The following is a 21953-nucleotide window of genomic DNA, read 5'->3' as shown; positions in this document are numbered from 1 at the left end:
ACATTCATTTAAATCACGCGTGTGGGAGCAGGGAAACACCCATCACATACAGGCCAGAGGGCTTCCAGGACCAGGTCTAGAAAACACTGATTTAGTCCATAAAGTTTTTTTCTATCCTTCATATGGCTGCAATTATTCTCAATATCAATGCATCTGCTCGCTATTAAATGTTTAATGAGAAATATAAGTATGTAGACAAAATCAGAGTTTTTTCACGAGGTGACGTCCTCAGATTGCTTTTTTTTGTCCGATCAACACTTAAAAACTCTGTGTCTTTGCTTTATAAATGACTTAAATTGGTTACTGGCATTACAGAACAACTTTGTGGAGTAAATGTAGGATGATAATTGAATAAAGATCCTTATAGACCACAACTGGTGCAATAAAACATAATTACCTGTCCTGCCAGCATCTCATACAGAAGAACTCCATAAGCCCACCAGTCCACTGATTTTCCATAAGGCTGGTATGCGATAATCTGAGACAAAAAACATAAAAAATGTAAAAAACATGTTCAGTGATAACAGGTGGCATTATTTCTGCAGACAGAATCATTTTCAAGCTCTGTTCTTTCATTGCTGTTTGACTGCAGGCAGGTGAAGATAAAAGCTGCAGTGTCACATACAACCCCAGAGAGCTACAGTAAAGATATCAGTGAACTGCAAACGGTGGCGCTGAAAGCAGCGTTTCTCCCATCTAAACTCCAAATCAACCACCATTAAACACAGTCAGCTATTTTGAGCCACCATAACAAAGGCGCTTTCTCCTACCATCCAATTTGCCAGCCTACACCTTCCTCCCACACACAGTCTACACACACACACACACACACACAATAATAATAATCACGCAGACACAAGCAAAAGCTAAACTCGCTTTTAACAGAGATGGAAATGCAGCTACACTCACACATGATATGCAAGTGTTAATGCTTCTCTCCTGTTATACTTAATCTGATAATTCTGCTATGGATTCGCACCCTGTCAAATATTATTTTTTGGGATACTTAGCCTGGATGAAACCCAAAGCAATTTCCAGATCAAATCAGCACCAGTTTTGAGCTATGGTGCCATAAATGGAAGTCAGAAGAGCTGCTAGACCACTAGAAGTCATTATAAATCCATCAATATCCAGCAGAAAAAAAAGAAAAAAGAAAGAAAAAAAAAGCTCATCAACTTGTATCTGATTTATTTTCGCTGGGAGGGACGGAAAGCCCAGGGAGTCTTGAAAAAGACTTGCCTAGATGAAGTTTCCTATGAGAAAGTAGAAGCAAGGGCTTCCCTCACCTCCCACCTGTGAGACTATGAGCTCCCTCATGAGTCAGTGCAGGCAGATGGGAGTGCACAGATACACCCAGAAATATATACACACATACTAGCAAACATCTCATTACCCAGAGTGAATCATCTCTGCTCTTTACTCCGTGGAAATAAGTCTAAAATGTTGTTGGTGGTGTATTCTTGTACGGGAAGTTTCCAACATCCCTGACTTGATATTTCCTGTTATTTATTAATAGAATACAGGAGAAAAAATACTGTAGATAAGAACCAAATGGCCAAATCGAAATAAAAATATACATTTTACATTCATAAGTAATTGCATCACATTACATATTGACCACACAAAAGACTCAATCACAACTTCCACATGTTGCTGATATTTGATTGGCACTATTTGCTAGCTACAAGCTCACATTTGCAATCCTCAAATAACCTAAAGCCCAGAGGCATTCACCGTACGCTGCACCGGGATAATACAGCACAGAGCAAATACCAGAGATCTCTCCCTCGGGTCATGTGGTGAAACGTTGGACTGTGTGGATCTGTTTGGTTAACCTCAATTCAAACCACATCATAGAGCACAAGAAAGCCTACAAATAAAACGCAGCTACCACTTAGTTTTTGTTGTATTGTCCTTAATGTAATCGGAGCCCAGTTTCCCCACTACAGACTCGTCACAATCACCTCTGGTGCGATGTAGTCCGGGGTGCCGCAGAAGGTGCGTGTGGTCATGCCTTCATACATGTTCTCCTTACACATGCCAAAGTCAGCGATCTTGATGTGACCCTCGGAGTCGAGCATCACGTTGTCGAGCTTCAGATCCCTGCAGCAGAGACGGTCTGTGAGCATTTGTGTGCTGTACAGTCATAGTTTTCTGTCTTTGTGACTGCTTTCATACTTGTTGTGTGCTGCTGTCAGTGTTTATGTCCAGACTAGAGCTCTCTGAGCAGTTTATCTGTGTGCAGCACACATCACTGGCTGGGAAACAAACAATAATTTTCTGGCCTGAATCCCCCCCCCCCCTTCATCCTGCTCCCCCTGCGCTTTTTTTTTTTTGCTCGTACTTTTCATTCTGCGTCTCTGTTTGTGTTTCGTGTCTCAATTCTTCATTTTCTTCCCCTCATTCAGCACTTCTGGCAGCTACATCTGTCACAAAGTAGCGTCAGGCTGCCAAACACAAGGCTAGTGGGATATGAATGGATGTGAGCCCTTAGCTGATTTACTGAAGAGGAACAGGATGACCTCCTGTCAAGCATGTCTTCCTGTCCTCTCTATCGGTCTACAACCTTTTCCTATAGATATTTCCTTGATATATTGTAAAATGTTTTGCTGTAAACGTGCTGTTATTTCCATTAACAGTGAGTGAATTTGAGGTGAATGCGTTGCTTCATTACATAAAACTGGTTTCTCTCTGACTCACCCACCTGTAGATGATTCCCTTTCGGTGCAAGAAAAACAAACCGACAGCAATCTCTGCAGCATAAAACCTGCAAAAATTGAACATTCGACGATAAATACACAACTTCACAAAATAAAGTCTAACAGATTAAAGCCATACACAAGAATCCCTTTGCCCTAAGGAATAAAAATAAATAAATCTTGGGGTGACCTGGTTGTCTAGGGTTTAAAGTACAGACCAGGAACTGCAACGCTCTCAGTTCACCTCTGGATGGGGACCTTTGCATGTCATTCACCATCTCTCCTACCCCTTCATTTCCTGCCATCACTCTGCTATTACTACCTAATAAAAATAATCCGTCAGATCTTACTCTGACATGCATAATGACGTGACATCCTGTGTGCTGTTTAAAGGGTACTCCTACCATACATGTTTGCACACAAAATATTAGACTTTTAGGACTTAAATGGAGATCACAGTCAGCTTTGTCAGCTATACTACTAACTCAAAGTGGCCATTTAAGCTATCTGGTGGGTGAATATCGTTGTTATCATCAAAACATGTGCCTGTGGATAAACTGTGGATCCTTACACTGCTTGTGGCTCCTTGAATTTGCCCATACGTTGAATATGATACATAAGGTCTCCCCCATTGATGTACTCCATCACAAAGTACAGCCGATCCTGGAAAAAAACAGGATGTTATTGCTCTAAATAGATGCTACACAAAGAAAAGTACAGCACGTGTGCTCTACTAGAACAGCAGAGCATTACATAGGATGAGCCATGAATGAAAAAGCATGTGTAATATTCACACATGATTTAATAGTCTGCACGGCGATGGGCTTAAATATTAAAAAAGATATTAAAAAGGCCTGACATGATCTCTTCTGTCAGTACAGTGGCAGTGACTTGCTCATACATCTGTATTATAAGTCAGGAGGCTTTGATCAGTAAATGTATTTTTTTTAAAAAGACACCTTGAGTCACTCTGTCTACGCACAGAGTTGACGTCACACCGGACACTTCGTATTCAAGTGTGGTCTCAACACAGTATCAATTTCCTCTACGGGGCGCCGGCAAAAGAGTGAGAATAAATGTACGGCAAATACAGATGTAATGGTAGACAGGCACACACACACACACGCACACACACACACACACACAGGCTTAAAATGTCAGGATTGAAGAGACAGCTGATAAGTGAATGAAGAGGGAGCACAATGGCGCCCTTTGTGTAACGCAAAGTGATATTTTCTTGTGTGTCTGAGCAGGAAGAAAGTGTTAAAAATAACCCTGACTGTGGTTGCGATGTAAGTTTTCACACACCACAGTCTGGAAGCAGGAGTGCAGCTGTGTGAGGAAGGGCGGCTTGTCTCTCTGGGCTAAGACCCTCTTCTCCACCATCGTACATTCAACGTCATCGTCCTGGATCACGACGTCTTTCTTCAGGATCTTGATGGCGTACAGCTCCTCTGTTGACTTCATCTCTGCCAGCATTACCTGCAGGTCAGAGGCCGGGAAACATATTCTGACCATCGGGCATTCTTTGGCGGCCATATTTGAAGCCTTGCACACGATTGATGGCTTATATATTACGGTCTTTGTTATGGTCTCACCTTGCCAAAGCTGCCCTTCCCCAGCAGGGCCAGGAAGTTGAAGTCGCTCAGTCGGACCCGGTCCATGTTACCTGAAGGCAGGCTGAACCGACGGTGGTCTGACGGCGTGATCACTTTCTTACCGTGGCCCAGCTTGGCTTTCTGTGGCATTAAAGTAAGAAGCATATTCAAGATTATAATCTACCTGCTGCAGTGGGTGCAGTAAGAAACATTTCATGTACATAGTTTGATGGTTTAGCAAATAGTGATAAAAAGAAACAACAGCATTTCTGTTCTACGGTTTGAGCACTTAGTCAGTGGTCACACGGGTGTCTAGCAGCTGGTCTGGAGTCAGATATTGCTATGAGTGTGCTTACTTGCTATTAATCACAGTAGGATTGTGTGTTGCTCTGCAGCTTCTCAGCCAAATTATTTCATTACATCATTAGGAAGTGGTAATGTGACAAGCACAAAATCATTTTAAATTGTAATAAGAATTATCTCCAAATGGGCTGAAAATAAAGAAATAAAGTCAAATGCAGCATAAAGGAGTGTATTATTACTATATTAATTAAATCTCCTGCATTAAACCTCCTTTTAAAACAATAATGTTATTGGTTAAATGTTCTAAATGACCCTTTCATGATATTTTTACTGTGTTTTTAATGCTGGACATTTTACATTTTAATACATGATGATAAATTCTGTAATTGTTGAGCATCGATTGTGTTGTCACAAGGCGCCACACTGACGTCACTCGCCATCATATGAAAACTTAGCTGCACATTCACAAATCTGAATCAAATCAAGCTTCTCTATTCTTTCTCTATTTCTGTCATGTATTTTTCCCCAGCGACACGCCAAACGCCCTCACAGATTTTATTCAGATATTCAGCAGGATCTCTCTACTGGTGCATTATGGGAAATCGTGAGGTGGGCAGTCAGTGGGGGGGTGCCAGCGTTGCAAGGTTCCCTGTTGTTACAATGACTGGCCTGCCAAGCGTGTTTGAACAAAAAGGGCAATTAGGACCCTGCCAGCTCCCATCATGGCTCCAGCGGTCGTCTGTTTCTGTCAGATAGAGCAGAGAAAACAGGCGGCCGGTGGGGCACACAGAGGCTGTTGCCAGGCCAACCATTTCTCTAGTCTTGAATCAGTGTGGCGATGTACTCAACATAATTGTCACATATTTGACTGAGGTTAAGTGGCTCTACATGTCCACCTGACTGGGTTAATTAAGAGCAGAGTTATGTAAACATGAACTTAGTATGTCTGCTGTCGCTACAGAGAAAACAGTGTGGTCGATCTCGTTCTGACCCGGGCTGCTGATCACTCTGCAGATCAGTGCAGTTAATTCATTTCACCTGGCAGCACTGATGTCTAACATCCAGAGATCATACATGTAGGTGTGATGGATTTTGTTCAGATTGAGGGAACCCAAAAGGATTAAAGGGAAAAGGAAAAATTTTTCCCTTTTCTCTCTTTCTTTTTTGTTGTAAAATACGAGATATCTTCACCTCACCAGGCCTTCAAATGCTTCAAAAGCTCAGAAAGGAAAAATTGGTTTTTGGTTTTACTGCTGAAACCTCATACCTCACATGACTGCAATTTTAGGGACCACAAGCCAAAAAAGTTGGGAACTATTGACATAAACACTACTTGAGTGCTGCTGGAAAGTCTGGTCCATGTCTAACTGTGTTTTATAGATATGTTTATGTCTAATTTAGGAGTGGAGATTGTGTAAGCACCTTTTACGGTTGTATAAGCAACTGTTATTGCTTTTATTCTGCTTTTATATTTGACATCAGGCTGTTTCTACATTTTTATATTTCTAGGTCTTATATATATCTTTAATGCATTTATACTTTTTATTGCTGCCATACCAGTTTATAGTATACAGTTTTTGTATATATACCTATATATATCTTTTATTTCATTTTCATATTTTGCCCTTATCCTATAATTCTTTTTCTGTAACAGAGCTCCCCGCTAAAGAATTTCACAAAAGTGTTGTTGCACAACTGGAGTGACATTAAACATCATGAATCTTGAGCCTTAAATCTTGGAGTTATTTTTGTGCATGTCAACACAACGCACATACGTTTCATAAATACTTTTCATAAATCATTTCACTGTTGTTGCCTTTATCACGCAGTCAAGTTTTGTTCACAGGAAAACTGTGATAACGTGGTGATCCTGTGCTCTTTATCTGCAGTTTAAATAGTTGTTCTATCATCACTGACCTTGCAGAGACATCTAGTGGTATTTTGATAATACAGTAAATTTACATTAACTACACGTGTATAACACAGGATTGTTTGCCTGTGAAAAAAATGAGACATAAATAGTTCACACAAAAAAAACAACAATGTGTCAACACAAACAAAAGTTGGAATATTTAAGTCAGAGTGGCAAAACAAAGTTGTATTCAAACACATACAATGCAGCCAGTCTTATAGTAAATATAACACTGCCACCATGTGGAGAGATTTGGCATGCACACCAAGCACACCAAGAACCCGCCTGTGTGTGCATTCGTTCACACAGTTGCTGTGCATAAGTGTCCATCCATGCTTCACGTCCCAACAGCCTTCTATAGTCCAGACCGGAGGCAGACTAGTAGAGGGCGGACTGTGGACCACGCTGATGGCCAATGAGGAGCAGGCGTGAGGCTCTCTTGGCCAATGACAGTGGGGGTCACCAGAGGGCTGGTGGTCCACTCATTTACTAACAACAATGCTGTCTGGTGTTTGTGTGTAACATAGGGAGTACATATGTTAAAGCTGTTACATGCAGCGCTTTTATTCAAATTCTATGTTCATATGATACTAAAACTTTGGCTGTTAATGTTTTTGATGCTCCGGGGTCAAGGAGGATGATGCGTTTTGCTCTCGTTTCTGCTGGAGGAACACCAGCTGCTTTCCAGTTTGTGCTGTACAGCCAAATGCTAATGCTGCAAATGTCAGACTTTGGTGATCTGACCTTTGCGGCACACTCAGCAGGTGCTGCAAAATCCTTAAAACGTGACTGAATTTCTCCTTTTTATCAAAATGATATGTAATCCCTTTAGTTTCATGTTTACTTGTGTGAAAGCGGAAACAGAAAGAAAGATGGAGTTAGTGTGCGAGAGGAGTTAGAAAAAGAACAGCACTTTGATTTAGTGTGTGTGTAACAGCAAGCAAATTTGGCTGGTTCAACTATATGCTGTTGAGAGCCTTTGTTAGTAAATCAGATTGATTTGTGGAAGCCCGGCAGAGATCCACAAACAATCCTAATCCAGTAAGTAAAGTGAGAGTGATGCAAGCTGAGAGTGAGAGAAACAGAGACGAGCAGGCAGAAGAGCTACCTTGAGATAGTGGATATTTAACTGGCAGGCCTAGAAGAAAGAAGAAACTCACTCATTAGTGCGGTCAAAGGTTATTGCTGGAGTGTGCATGGGTGTTATGCTGGAAAAAATAAAGTGACAGAGTACACATGTGGACAGAGACCTGATGGTGATCTGCTTCAATAATCTATCTACATCCAACACAATCATCAAAGGCATGGCTAGAAAACAGAATAAGTCCTTTTTCTGTCACATCTGATTGCATCTCTGCATCTCGCCCCAGTTTCCACGGCAACCGCGCAGTTGTGTGAAGACTCTAGCCTCGGAGGAAAGTCAAGGTCAGCGTTGTACAGTGCGGAGAGAAACGGAAAATTAAAAACAACAAGACTGAGTGTCTGAGTGGCTGCTGTAGGGAGATGATATTTACACTCGGTATTAGAACACACAGAGCTGGACTTTAATAAAACTGCCCCTTTGCTGCGTCCTCCTCCTCCTTCTCAGGTGAATTCCTTATGTCTTTGCCCCTGTTTACACTGCAATGTTTAATATAACGGTCATCCTCTACCTGCGCGTTAATAATATAGATGTGAAGAGGTTATGAGTTTTATTGAAAGATGTGACTGTAACAGAAACCTCATTGCAGCAAACAGAACGACCACTTGAGGGCGAGTTAGTCAAAATGAAGTTCCTTGGATCTGGTTAAAGGACAATATCAATGTTTTTTTTTTGTTTTTTTTACTTAGCTCTACATATTTACTTGTATTTTAGCCAGAGTTACATTATTGCTTCACTTAACAGAGCGCAAACTCAGTATACACCTCTATCAACAACTTAACAGTCTCTGCAATCACTGACTGCCAGGAAGGTTAAAAAACCGCATGTGATGGACACATATAAAGTAAATTGGATAAAACATGCAAAATGACTAATGTGGTCCTCCATATTAAGAAAAAATAAGACAAAACAGCTGTTAATACTGTTTTACCTACAGGCTGTCATTGTAGAAGTGGCAGAGACGAGTTTTACATCAGAGTTTATTAAGGGCGAGGAAATACTGCAAAATCACAACAGCTTTATCTTATTTAGACCACCTACATGATTTCTTCTTCTGTATTAATTCTCAGATGTGTTTTCCATCCATGCTGACTTGCAGATTGAACCTAGTAGTAACTCTGCAATGGAAAAGTTGTAATTGATTATTTAAGCAATGACCTTTGGTGCTAATCTAATTTAGACATCCAAATAACTGCTTTTGGGTTAAGATTGGGCTTTCTGGAAAATAGTCCGTCCTTTATTGCCTTGGCCGCACTGGATGCTGTCCATAGCTGTTCCTACTGACAGTGTTATTACAGCTGGGGTGGGCATATTGTTATTCAAGTGGTCTGAGCGTTTGGCCGTGCTCGTCTGGTGGGAGGTGCTTTGGGGGAGAGAGGTGCAAGAAGAGGGCTGCATTTTTCAAATTCAGGCTTTTTTCCATAGACTGTATCAAAGAAGTGGACGTGGCATCTGGGTCTGAAAAGTGAAGCCAGTGTGCAAGTGCCTTAAATGTGCATTCTTTCTAAAGGTTGCAAAAAGAGGTCAGAATGAATGGAAGTCTATAAGAAAATGATCCAACTTGTCACTTTATTGATTACCTCAGTAAACATTTTCCTAATGATTTGTTCTTCTTCAACACAGCATGATGTACAAAACAGACGAGCAGGGGGTTGAATACACTGTGACTAACCAACCAGAGTGTCTTCGTCACGTCACTTTTGCCTCCTAAAAACCACGATGGTAGACTGAACAGCTATACTTGAGGCTTCAAAACAACAGCGGGCCAGAAACCATGTCCACTTCTTACATACAGTCTATGCTTTTTTTCTTGCCTTTTTCAGACACCTGCCTGCACCGGCCTAAATTATTACCTGCAGTTACACTTCTCACACGAGGCTCTTGGGAACATCAACTGACAATTGTCAGCTGAAAGCTTGTTCTATATATATATATATATATATATATATATATATACAGGCTTTCTTTTAAAAACTTTTTTAATAAAAAAGAAAAGAGTATTTACTTTAATATCAGGATAAAGCGATCTCCCTCTCTGGCACACAGGGTGAAAAGCACAGGACAGGGTTACCATGGTGACAGGAGAGAGGGACACATTTTGCAGAAGTGAGTGTGTACAATAGACGTGTGCGACAAAGAAAAACTACTTACGCTTCTATTGAATGCTACACATTTTATAACCCGAGGCAACCTCCCTCTCTGTCCTCACCTCAAACTTCTGTCGGAGCTCCAGGTTGACGTCGTCCACCTCGGGGATGGGGACGTTGTAATACTCTCCCTCCTCCTGGTTCAGCAACTTGAACCTGAGAGAGAAGAAAAGATGGAGGACAGTAAATATATTTTCATTTAATCCATGCAGCAAAAAAAACTTTACATCTCTGCTCCAATTCTTTAATCATAAGCAGCTGTCTGTGAGTGATTGCAGGTCTGCTCCCTGTTAGCAACTTGACTCTACTTCCTTTCTAATGCACACATCCTCTGTCCACTTGTCTAATGACCTGGAATATACAGCGGACAAACACACAAAGATGCGCTGCAGTAGTTTCCGAGCTGCCGACGCCAAACATTTTTCCACGCTGCGGTATTTCCCGGAGCTTCTAACTGCACTCAAAGCAGCAGTCGATCAGGCTCGGTTTAGTCTGGGTGGCAGCAGGTATGCTAACACAGGAGGGTGACTTTAACATCTCTGTGAGTGTGTGTTTACCAGTGTGAGAGAAAGCAGGCAGACAAAGACAAGGGGGTGAGGAAATGACTGCAGCACTTTTGATTAGTTGTCAGGTACAGTGATGCTGGTTGTGACGCTGGAGCCAGACTCTACATGCATGTAAAGCATGAAATACTAAGCTCTAGAAATGTGCGCATCGGACAACTTTGGAATCTAAAACTTTAACAGTGACGTACCATCCACAGTTGGGAGCTTTGATCAGCTCGGACACTCCAAACGACATGGACCCCATGAAGTCGTTCCGGGTGGTTCGGTCCCAATCCCACACCTCGATGGACAGACGGCGGTCCTTATCTGATGCTTTCAGCTTACTGAACACACACACACACACACACAGGGGGAAAAATAACAATATGTGATGACAGAGGTCCTCAAAACGTCTCCTAAAGATCAACTTTCATTGTGGGAACATGCATTTTATTTTGGTCGTTAAATGAAATGACTCACAAGGTGAAGGACTCGTTCCAGCAGGGGTTGAGGGAGGAACGGATGGTCCTGGTCTTCTGTTTGGTCTCATTCTTTGGGTCGGGGGTGAGCTTGAGTTTAACGTAGGGGTCTGATAAACCGTTCGGATCCATAGGAATCAGGTTTCTGGCTTCACCCACTGGAAGAGTGAAGGGAGACACAAAGGGACAATGTAACCATATGAGTGTGTTTGGGCTCCGAGCCAAAGACAAAGAGACTCCATGGCGCTGACTCAGGGGTTAAAATGGGCAGAGACTGAAGATTGTAAGTCACTGCAAGTCACTGCAGGGCCAGACGGCAAACCTCTCTGCGCTACATACGTAGATATATATATTATTTGCAAGTTGTCTTTCGGTAAGTTCTTGTTATAATGTTTGTGTTGCAACATTTAACAAGTCAAAAGTTAAGCTTCTCATTAAGTTAAATGAAAAAAATGCTTTTGTTAATCTTGATTATGCTTCTTAAAGAAGGTATGTTTGTACCTAAACTCACATGTGGTATCAGTACTATTGACAGTTGACAGTCTTAACAACAGAAAACAGATAGATAGACAGACAGACAGACAGACAGACAGACAGACAGACAGACAGACAGACTCAGTATCTCTGTCCTCAGTTACTCAGCTAATGGCTCATCAAATCAGACACCACATGCGCTGATAACAGGTGCTGCAAAGCAAAACATACTGTCAAAATTCCCTTGAAGTTGACAGTGTGAAACAGCACCAACTGGATTATTATAACACTGGTGGGTGTTAGGCCGCACGCAAATGTAAAAATCAACCCAAACAAGGAATGCTACTCGCCTGAAAGTCTGTCTCCCACATTCTGTTGTAAACAAAACCAAAAAAGTAAGTAAGTAAGTCAGGTGATAATAACACGACTCCCTCCTCAGTGGAGGGAGTGAACGGATGTCTCGTAGTGTACTCTCTTGGTGTCATTTGTGCGCATGGTTTGGCAGTAAGTGAGCAGACAATGCGAGGGAGGCGTGACATTTCCCTGTGCGATAACTGACAAGTAGGAAAAAAAGGAGTGCTGTTACATAGCAACAGGAGCAGGGGGACGGGGTGGCGTGAGCATGCCACCTTCACCATGGCGACAACATCTACTGTAAGTGGCCAATGGGCCGACTCCACCACTGCCCCACTCAGCAACATCATGCGAACGCACAAAGAAATGTAAGCTACAGGACAGTCACACACCGCACAATAAATAAAAAGAAAGAAAGGCTACATGACAAAGAAAATCAATCTTAAGTTTCCAGACACTAAACCACAACAAAAGTACAACAGACGGGGAGCAGAAACAGGATCACACTGATCCTCTAAAACTGTGTTTAGCAGCTTCCACCCTCCCCACTCTGCATATTTAAATGCAATCAGACATAGAGCAGGAGGAAAATGGCTTTAATCTGAATGTTTCAGAGAGTCAGCGAGAACTTTCACACGAGAACACGTTCGCTGGGATTCTTCATTAAAACAGCGGTAATGTATTTTCGCTCCAAAGCATAAATATTCCAGGGCTGAATACAAAGCATAGGCAAACATTAGAAAGGAAATGTCATTTAGAGTCACCGCAGCTCATTTAGTTCTGTTTTTGTGAGATTTAATCAGCGTTATTTTGACATTTAGCTGTTCCTTCGCTGGATGTGACAGTAAGGTTTGACAGCCAACATGATTTGAGGAAAAAAATGCACAGGCAGGATAAAATAATGATGAAACAGAGACAAAAACAAGATAAGGTCTGATATTTATTGGATAACAGCTGAAGCAATAGCAGAATGTTAAACAGGAATTATATGGATTTTAGAGCAAAGAAAAACAAATGTTTTTCTTAAGTTTTTCCACTTTTCAAACAGGAATATTTGATGCTTCTCTCAGTCTTTTATGGCATTGAATTTATTCTCTTTGGGGCATTTTAAGAACCAAATGAATCAATAAATCAACACATTAAACTTCAGATTCATTGCTACAGTAGGCCTAATTAATCAGTAGTTGCTGTACTACACTGGATTTTCATCTGTGGTCAATGTTTAGGTCTGTGGGAGTTACTTTAGCAAACACTGTTCAACAAATAATACACGACTTAAACTCTAAATCTTCACCTTCAACCCCGTGTGCAGAAAGAAGCAAGAAGGAGAAAAAGAGACTGAGAGCATACGTTCATGGCAGAAACATGAATGTGTTGTGCTTTGAATTAAACTAAAAATTCAACTTAAAGTAACAAAGCAACTTACAAAAAAAAAACCCATGAAGGATAGTGAGGTGGTGATATCATATTTCTAGATCTTCTCTTCATACTTTTCATGCTATTCCACTTTCATGCAGTAGAGGGCAGTGTAGCTCTCTCAGTCTGAGTTTGAGTATCTGACAGATTAAGCCCAGTGTCAGAAGCTTTTACCTTGTTCATGAATGTGTTGCTTCAGCCTCATAGTTCACTCCTTACCCAATAAAAATGCTAAGATACAGAAATCCCCCCCTTCGTCTCTGTTACACAAAGTCACACACACACACTCATCACACACACAAAAACAAATGTACGAGGAGCTGAAGGAAAATCTCAGCATCCCACGTTCTCATCTAAATCCTCCCCTCTGCTGGCTGTGGCAGCGTTAAAGGCATCAGTCACTTCCATGGCAACGCTGGCGCCAAACAACGCCAAAGCAACTTCAACAAGCCTGTAGACACACACACACACACATGCACGCACACACACACACACACGCACACACACACACACACACACACACACACACACGCGCACACACACACACACACACACACAAGGTTTAAACAAAAAAATGTATAAAAATAGACGATCACGGATGGGTCAACGTGTATGTGCAAGTTACATACACAGTAAATGCATTTGTGTGTACATGTGCTCTCTCTGTCTCTCTCTCTCTCTGTCCCCCCCCTCTCTCTCATACACACACACACACACACACACACACACACAATGAAACATCATCATCAGCAGTGATCAAGGACCATCTCTGCTGTCTGTTGTTGCTTAGATACAACAAGAGCTGCTTTCCTTTTGTATCCTCCCTCCCCTCGCTCCTTATGAGGTGGTTACCAATAAAATTGGAGTGCGTGTGCGTGCGGGTGCATGTTGTCTCCATGACTTACTTGGCATAAAACAGACATGATATAGACAGAAAAGGCTGACATATATTATGTGTCTGTTACCTCATTTAGATAATTTACCAATTCACTACCACTGAAACGAGGCTGCTGTTTATGTCACGCAGACATGCATCAGCGGCATGCATCCTCTCTGCAACCATCATGCACTGGGGCACACAGAAGTGACACTTTTGTGGTTGAGAGATAATGAATAACAAAAGTTCAAGCTCTTTCTCCTATAAAATGGTTATTTATTGTATGTATAAAAGACGCGGACGTAGTCATTGTGATGGCCGCCATATTGAAGCCTTGAGTTTGCCGGTTTGACCGTTTTGAAGCCTCGGGTCTGGCATTTTGGCCGTCGCCATCTTGTTTGTTTGGAGCCAGAAGTCACCATGTGACTCATTAGTCACATGGTGGTCCTGCCCTAAAGCATACCCTGCTTTATAGTCTGTTTTACTCTAAATGGGAACATAACTTAATGAACATCATGCTACATTGAAGAAGACTTAAAGTAAGTGATTGAGACCATAAACTCATTGGGAAAGTATTTACTGAGGTAATAGATCAAGTAGGGTCATTTTCTCATAGATTTCAATACATTCTACCTTCTTTTTGCAACCAGCTGAGTCCATTAGAAGTTTGCAGATTTAAGGCACTTGACTTCACTTCAGACTGGGCATCTACGCCCACTTCTTTAATACAGCTGATGACTGACTTATATCTCACATAATTTCTGTGCTGAGTGTTATTCCCTGCACTTAATGCTCCCACATATTAGAAAAAAACACTGCGTGTCTCAGCTGAAATTTGAGATGAAAACCATCTCCTATGATATTCTTATGATATTTGGAAGCGTAAACATACTGTGAAAGAGACAAAAGAGATGAAACACACATCCATGCTGTCTTCTGTATCTGGAGTGAATGTCTGCTTAATGAAAATTATGCCTCAGCTATAAATGACATATCATTTGGATCCCAGGCTGCAATGGGCCGTCAGTGTAATCTCCCGAAAAGACTTTGAAATTCAAATGTGTTGTTGCATAACAATGCCATGTGCAACCAATGAATGCCTGATAATCTAGGGGAAAGCTGCATGGCCGAACGGGAGCTGGATGGATCCCTGCAGTACACTGCCAGCCATCTGAACACAGACGTCACACAGACAGCGGAGGGAGAAGGAGAACCAAAATGACCTTAAGATATGCATTCACTTTTGTTTAAGGAAACGCAAAAATGAGGAAATTCAGAAAAAATCGCACTCTTTACAGAGGCATGAGTGCTGCTTTGGGTTTTTGTAAAATCCACCCACATTCTTGTAAAACTAAATTCATTGAGCACTATTTGCTTCAGTCAGAAAGTTAATTATTTAAAAAGACTAGCGGGATAATAAGATCTGCTAAGTCAACAGCCAAAAGCTGAACAATATACAACAATAATATGCAGCACATCAAAAGAAAATCCATGTCTGCAGTTGACTTACCATTTCTTTTCTTTCACAAGCCAAAAATAATGGACCACATATGGGTGAAGAAAACTGTTTGCCTGAGACATGCAGCCTTAGTCCAAGTCTGTTAGCATGACATCATGTATGTAGCCATCATGTGCTTAATTAAGACCCTTTTAAGGAGTTTTTGTTAAGATGTTAAAATCAGCTGGAGGCAGTAAAAAGTCGGCATTTTCAACCAACTCATCAAGCTAATATTAGCTTAATGAGCTAACGGTAGTGTTTAATGATACATTGTATGGCTAGGCAGGTAATCCTAACAACATTTATGTTTTACAACATTTACTTATTTCCTATTTTTTAATTATCATTTTAATTAGTTATTTTCTCGCGTGTCCATAAACATGTAGAAATCATGTCAATCATGAGTGGCTTTAAAGCTGTTCATACATGTGCTTAAAGCCCATGAAGACATGTTGAGCTTAAAGGTTTGTTCGCCATCTAAAAAAAGAAAAAAAAAAGAAGAAATCTAACTCAAAGGTGACTTGTTTGATTTCTCCCAAAGCTTTTGTTTTTTTTAAAATAAAGAGCGAGAAACTATTTATCAATATATAAGTAAATAATGTATATTTCAAATTCATATAGAATATGAAGATAATTGCAACTGCATTATATCACATTGTATCATTCACTGTATGTGTATAGGCTACTTCACAGGATTACACATATTATTATACAACTACATTAACAACTGTTTAAAAATGCCCTTGTTTTGCTTAGAAGTGTGTTATAAACATCTATCAAGTATCAATATAATGATTGTAAATGCCACATGGGATTAAAATACCCTCTTAGTAATGTCTAATATAAAAATAGAGTTATATGATTTTAAAACACAACTTACACACCATGTTTTGTTCATGCTTTCTTTCAAATGCACCCACAGACATCACACTCATGCTCCAATCGGATACAGACACACATACAGTAAGTGTGATCCTCATAGTTGAAAACAAATAAATGAAAAGATGAAAAATAAATAATAAAGCTTAATATCAGATATTAAGCATGTATTTGTACTACAGGCCTGATGGTGCTATGAGTTGTGTCAGTGGAGGAGAAAAAAATGATTGTTGTTCAACTGCTTTAAACCTGAGGCGAGCATGTCAGCAGTAGGAAATCTCACCCTGAGTAAACCGCTGCGTGCTCACTTTGGTCCGGTCCTCAGATGCCCTGTGAGTGTGCATGTGTGCATGTTTGCCTTCGCTTAAAACGCCACAATAAACTTCTGCTCATGCCGACAGGCTATTTGTGTCACTTTAGCTCGAAGAGACGTCGATCAGGGAGAGGAGTTAGAGAAGGATGAAGGTAATCAGTGGGGAAAAGAGAAAGAGAAAACAGAAAATGTAAAGACAAACGTTTCAAAGAAGGTAGAGGGAGAGCCGTGAGACATTAGAGCCAGAAGGGAAGGACGAATCACTTAACTGAGCAACCGTTTCAGCTGGCTGAAAAGGAGAGGATGATAGACTGACGGACAGATGTTGATGTCTGATTGAGGGAGAAAAGGAAGGAAGGCAGGGAGAAAAAGAGCATGACTGAATGTACAGCGGCTCAGCAGGTGTAGAGGGAAAATGGATGACGAGAGGAGGGGGAGACATGCTGAGGTCTGGGAAGAACAGGTAGGAGAAGATAACAAGAATTGTCAATACTGTAAGAAGGGATGGAGAAATAGAGGGAAAAGATGAGGGGAGGGTTACAGCCCGGGAGATGTGTCTGTTTTCTTTTTAATCAAGTTCACATCAGTGCGGTGAACCACAAAGGCCCGCCACTTGTCTGTGGGAGGCAGAGGGGAGACAGAAAACAAGCTGAGGCTTCGCTGTTCAGACCGCTGCCATTACAGAGGGAAAAAAAAACTAAAACACAAAACAAAACACAGCAGAATATACACTTTCTCAGCCCTCTCTCCATCCTGTATCATTCTCAGTATTGATCTCTGTTCTGTCTAAAGTGGTCCATCATCTTCGTTCATTTACTTCTGCCTCTCTGTTCTTTTAAATCAATCTGAATATTCTGAATTTACTTCATATTCTTCTCTGACAGACAAGGAGGAAAGAAATAGCAACATGCTGCACATAATAAATGTTTTATACTTAAAGCTGCACTAATCAATACATTCATATCAAGAATGGGTCAAATTCTTGTGTAACGTGGAAGGTGTCATTCATAGTGATGAGCTGACAGTTCTGCAGTTCCCCTCAGCTCTACAGAGCGTTTTAGCATTTTTCAGCTTTGTTTTGGTTTTCTGCTTTCATTCAGTCTCACCTCATCAGGCAGAAAAGAAATACAATACCTGCTCAGCACCAAATGATATGAACAGCTGACGACTAGCTAGTGAACATAGTGGAAAATGTAGCGACTAAAGAGCCAGATATTTTCTGAGCAGTTGGTGGAGACTAAAAACTGAGCGAACTTGGACTCTCTCCCTTTGTCGAATGGAGAAAAAAAGAAACTGTTAGCAAACAAGTTTGCCATGAAAACTTTTAGAGGTGAGCTTGAAGCTTGGTCTGCTGACCCCAAGTGGACAAATTTTAGAGTTTGTTTGTTAAGCAAAAAATATTTTCTCTCTCTCTCTTCCTTTTTAATCATTTGACATTTTGTATCTTTGAGTTTTGAACAGTTTGGGAAATTGCGATGAATATTTTTCACAATTCTGATATTTTTGGCTGAAAACAATAAACAGGTGAATAAATGATGAACATGATCACTTGTTGCAGCTCTGTTAAAGACAAAGCAATGCAATTTCTAAAAAGTCAGACACCACATATGCCTGTAGCACCTTTTATCTCTCTCATTCAGCTTTCTACATGATGTTGTGTGCTGTTGATGCTGTTGTACGTTTATATATACAGTATATATATATATATATGCATTTCCACCTTTCACTGCCGTCATACCTCACTACCTCATATTCTGTCTTTTTATATGTATCTTCTCTATTTATAGATCTTTATATACCTGTATTTTATTTTCATAAATATTTTTTTCTTTACATAGATCTCTCTTTCACATGAGTGCACTGGTACAACAGGAGTGACAATAAACATCTTGAATCATTCCTTGAGGTTGACATGGTGTAAAGCAGCAGCAACACTTTCATAAACACTGGTGGATTTTTGTGTGTGTGTCCACACATCAAATCAAGGATGAAACGAGGGAGGGGGGAGAAGGAAACCGCATCAATCTAACGAGGTAACAGCCGCCTCACTCCATGAATGTGAGCCAGTTCAGTTTCAGTTGTGTCCATTTTGCCTAATCGGAAAAGACTGAGGTAACCATGTCAACGAGACCACCGCTGTCATCCCGGCTAATGCTCTGCCTCATTCTGGCCGACGGTGGTCGTCACACCACACATGCAGTCAAATTCACCGACAAGGACATGAAACAGAACATGTAACTGACTTTTCTCGCAGTAGATCAGACCTCGTTAAAGCGGCAAAACAGACAAAAGCGCTGGATGTTATAAAAAGAATGCAACATAATGAACTGACAAGCAATTCAAGCAGAGCTTCGTCTGGTTTCTTTCCATCGGCAAGACTATAAACAAACAAACAAACACGTATTTTCATGAAAGCAATATATTTCCAAGTCAATCACATCTGCCACTCTGTTTCCTGCTGTAGCTGGAGGTTATTCCTGTCTGATCCCCACTGGGTTAGAAACACTTTATTGGCCTCAGCACCCGTGTTCCCTGACCGCCACTGTCTCGCCGTGTGTGTGTGTGTGTGTGTGTGTGTGTGTGTGTTTGTGAGGCCAGCAGTCGTTTCTCTCCCTGCCAAGGGGGTTTTAACACCGGAGAGTCAACCACTGCAGGTGCTGCTCCTGACTGACAGGATAATTTGGAGGTGTTGAAAATACACACACGGGAACACAGGTTATGACTTCATTTTTATGCTGACACGGATGCATAATGCATCGTTTTTAGAGATCTCTGTAAGCATTTTCATGTGAAATAACAGTTTGATTTCAGTTTTCATCTGGTCAAAGAAAAATGTCTGACCATTTCAGAGTTTGATCATTTCAAACTTAATTATCTACTTAACATTTTTTCTTAGCAGCCCTTGTCACTACTGTTGACCTCACTGACGTTTCAGGAAAGGCACCCGATTAATTCCACTAGAAGATGCTTGAAGCTTTTAGCTGAAGAAAACTGTGGCCCATGGAACATGCACGCTACAGTCCTTTTCTGGCTGAGCTGGCTGACTTCCTGCTGACTACCAGACCACATGGACATATGCTACGTATGTCACCACCACTTATTTCCATCTGCTAGAAATGAAATTCACTTTAAGAGTAAATGAGAGGTTAATGCCGGTTCCACCTCCAACTGTGCAGCAACCTTGGATCTCCAACCAATAACCTTGGTTGGAGATCCAAGGTTGAAAACATTCAATATACGTTGTCCAATCTTAGTATGTATATAACACAGCTTGTGACATTATTAATGAAAGCTGTGAGTGGCTCTGCAAAGTGATTTCATAATATCCAAACTAAAAACATTGGCAGCAGAGTCAAAACCTGTGCCGACAGACGACAGTTCCCTCTCTGCTGAGGAAACTAACAGGCTGAACGTAGGAAAGGTGAAGACTGAGGCAGACATTGTCCCTCAGCATCCGTCCAGTGTGAATGAACGAGTGAATAAGTCAGTGACCACATATGGCAAGTGTCTGGCTACGGGCAGAATTCTTCTGAATAGTTCATTAACACAAATCTGAGCCACTCATGAATGAAGCCAGAGATTTCTTTCAAAGGTCTGAAAATCAACCACTCACATTCACATCAGGGAGCCTCCTGCTCTTGTCAAGTACCGCACAACACATATAACTACACGCTGATCACGACTAGGACCAACCTGTGACATGTAGCCTGTCCCCGCTGACCTCGATCTTGAGGAAGAGGCGACCCCGGCGCTCCGTGTGGTCCGTCCCACACAGGCTCGGCACGTTGACCACACACTGCTTGTGCACGTTCATGTCGCAGGCTAGAGACAGAAAACAGAGGGGAACATACAGGGTTGAAGACTTTTTGTTCATGTTGACACTGAAAAGTGCTGTAATTTGTAGGTCCTTCTCAGTAAAACCCAGAGGGTTGATGGGAAATGCAGTCTGAATTTAGATAAGCCTATACCCTTTTATTGGAATGAGAAAGATGGTAAGTAGCCTTTATATATTGTTTAATTCTAAAATGTGTCTTTGGACTATTTAGCTTGTGACTCTGTACTCTCACACACATATGCACACACACACTCACACACACACACACACACACACACACACACACACACACACACACACACACACACACACACACACACACACACACACACACACACACACACACACACACACACACACACACACACACACACACACACACACACTTCGACAAAGACAAACAGATGAGAGACCAGAGGGGAGAGAGAACATTTGTTCTCCTCTTCCCCCTCGTTTCCTCCGCTGTCCCTCACTGCCCTCTAACTTTCTCTCTAACATCCTCCCCCTTTTTTTCCCCTCTGTATATTCTTGTCCTCCTCCTCCCTCTTTGTGTCCTCCTCCATCCAACCATCCATCTCTCTCGCTCTGTCCCCTTTCCTCCCTCCGCTCGGCAGGCTTGTCAGGCTGACATGCTGGGAGGAGACAAGGAGAGACAAGAGACGGGGAAGCAGCTCGTAATGGCGATGGCCTCCCCGCATTAATTTGTTCTGGTGGGCTCCCATTGCCATCTGTGATGAGGCTGCTACCACAGACCCACAGACGGATGGAGAGAGTTAGAGGAGGGGGGGGGCTGATGGATGGAGACGACGTGGGGCGACAGAGGACGTACAGTGAGGGATACAAAGGAGGACAGACATGGGTGACAAAATGTAAAGGCAATGCAAGGAGGGGGAATGATGAGAGAAGATTTTTGGAAAGAAAAGAGTTAAGAGAGAGACAAAGTGGGAGGAAAAGGGGAGGAAAATACAGTACAGGTTGGGGTCATACACGCAGAGAAAGAAGGTAAACGTTGATAGAGTGGGTGGAAAGAATGGGAGCGCAGAGAGGACTCAGCAGGGCGGGACAGTGAATTCTGCCAGGGCTGCAGATGTGGCTGAGTGTAGTACAGCACCAGTCTATTCCCATCTGTTCTCATTAGGGCCAGCTCTACTGTGGGATGGAAACCAGCACAGCATATTCAACACAGGTGCACACACACACACACACACACACACATTGGGCGTGTACTCACTGTCACATTTCATCCCTTGGTGGATGAGTCCATACAGCAGCGAACCGCAGTGGTCACAGAAGGTGGGACTGCCGTACGTGTGGATCTTGAACTTGTGTTTGCTTCTGGGATCCTGGGCGACAAAGAGAATGACGGGAAAACCATGAAATACTAGATATCAGCGGGAGTTTCAACAAATTAAATCTTTACTGTCACTTTAAGAGAGAACAGCTGAGGCTTGTGATTCATCCTGAAGGGGCATTAATGTGTAAC

The 21953-nt window shown here is 41.7% G+C and overlaps 1 protein-coding gene across 1 annotated transcript in view; it reads right to left on the bottom strand.

Moving 5' to 3' along the window:
* prkcab (protein kinase C, alpha, b) overlaps positions 1–21953 on the bottom strand; it is a 91175-nt gene that overhangs the window by 4906 nt on the left and 64316 nt on the right. Inside the window, exons 4-15 of the mRNA XM_070847267.1 lie at positions 21702–21813; positions 20329–20457; positions 10826–10982; positions 10555–10689; positions 9863–9956; positions 7621–7650; positions 4298–4438; positions 4008–4181; positions 3271–3362; positions 2705–2767; positions 1965–2103; positions 398–478 (exon numbers count right to left, since the gene is read on the bottom strand). Of these exons, the coding sequence (XP_070703368.1) occupies positions 398–478; positions 1965–2103; positions 2705–2767; positions 3271–3362; positions 4008–4181; positions 4298–4438; positions 7621–7650; positions 9863–9956; positions 10555–10689; positions 10826–10982; positions 20329–20457; positions 21702–21813 (1347 nt within the window). The remainder of the gene's footprint in view (positions 1–397; positions 479–1964; positions 2104–2704; positions 2768–3270; positions 3363–4007; positions 4182–4297; positions 4439–7620; positions 7651–9862; positions 9957–10554; positions 10690–10825; positions 10983–20328; positions 20458–21701; positions 21814–21953) is intronic.

This window comes from Pempheris klunzingeri, chromosome 17 (genome assembly GCF_042242105.1).
Source record: "Pempheris klunzingeri isolate RE-2024b chromosome 17, fPemKlu1.hap1, whole genome shotgun sequence".
Classification (NCBI taxonomy): Eukaryota; Metazoa; Chordata; class Actinopteri; order Acropomatiformes; family Pempheridae; genus Pempheris; species Pempheris klunzingeri.
Note: the sequence above shows the minus strand (reverse complement) of the source record. Positions and strands in the feature narration are given on the sequence as shown.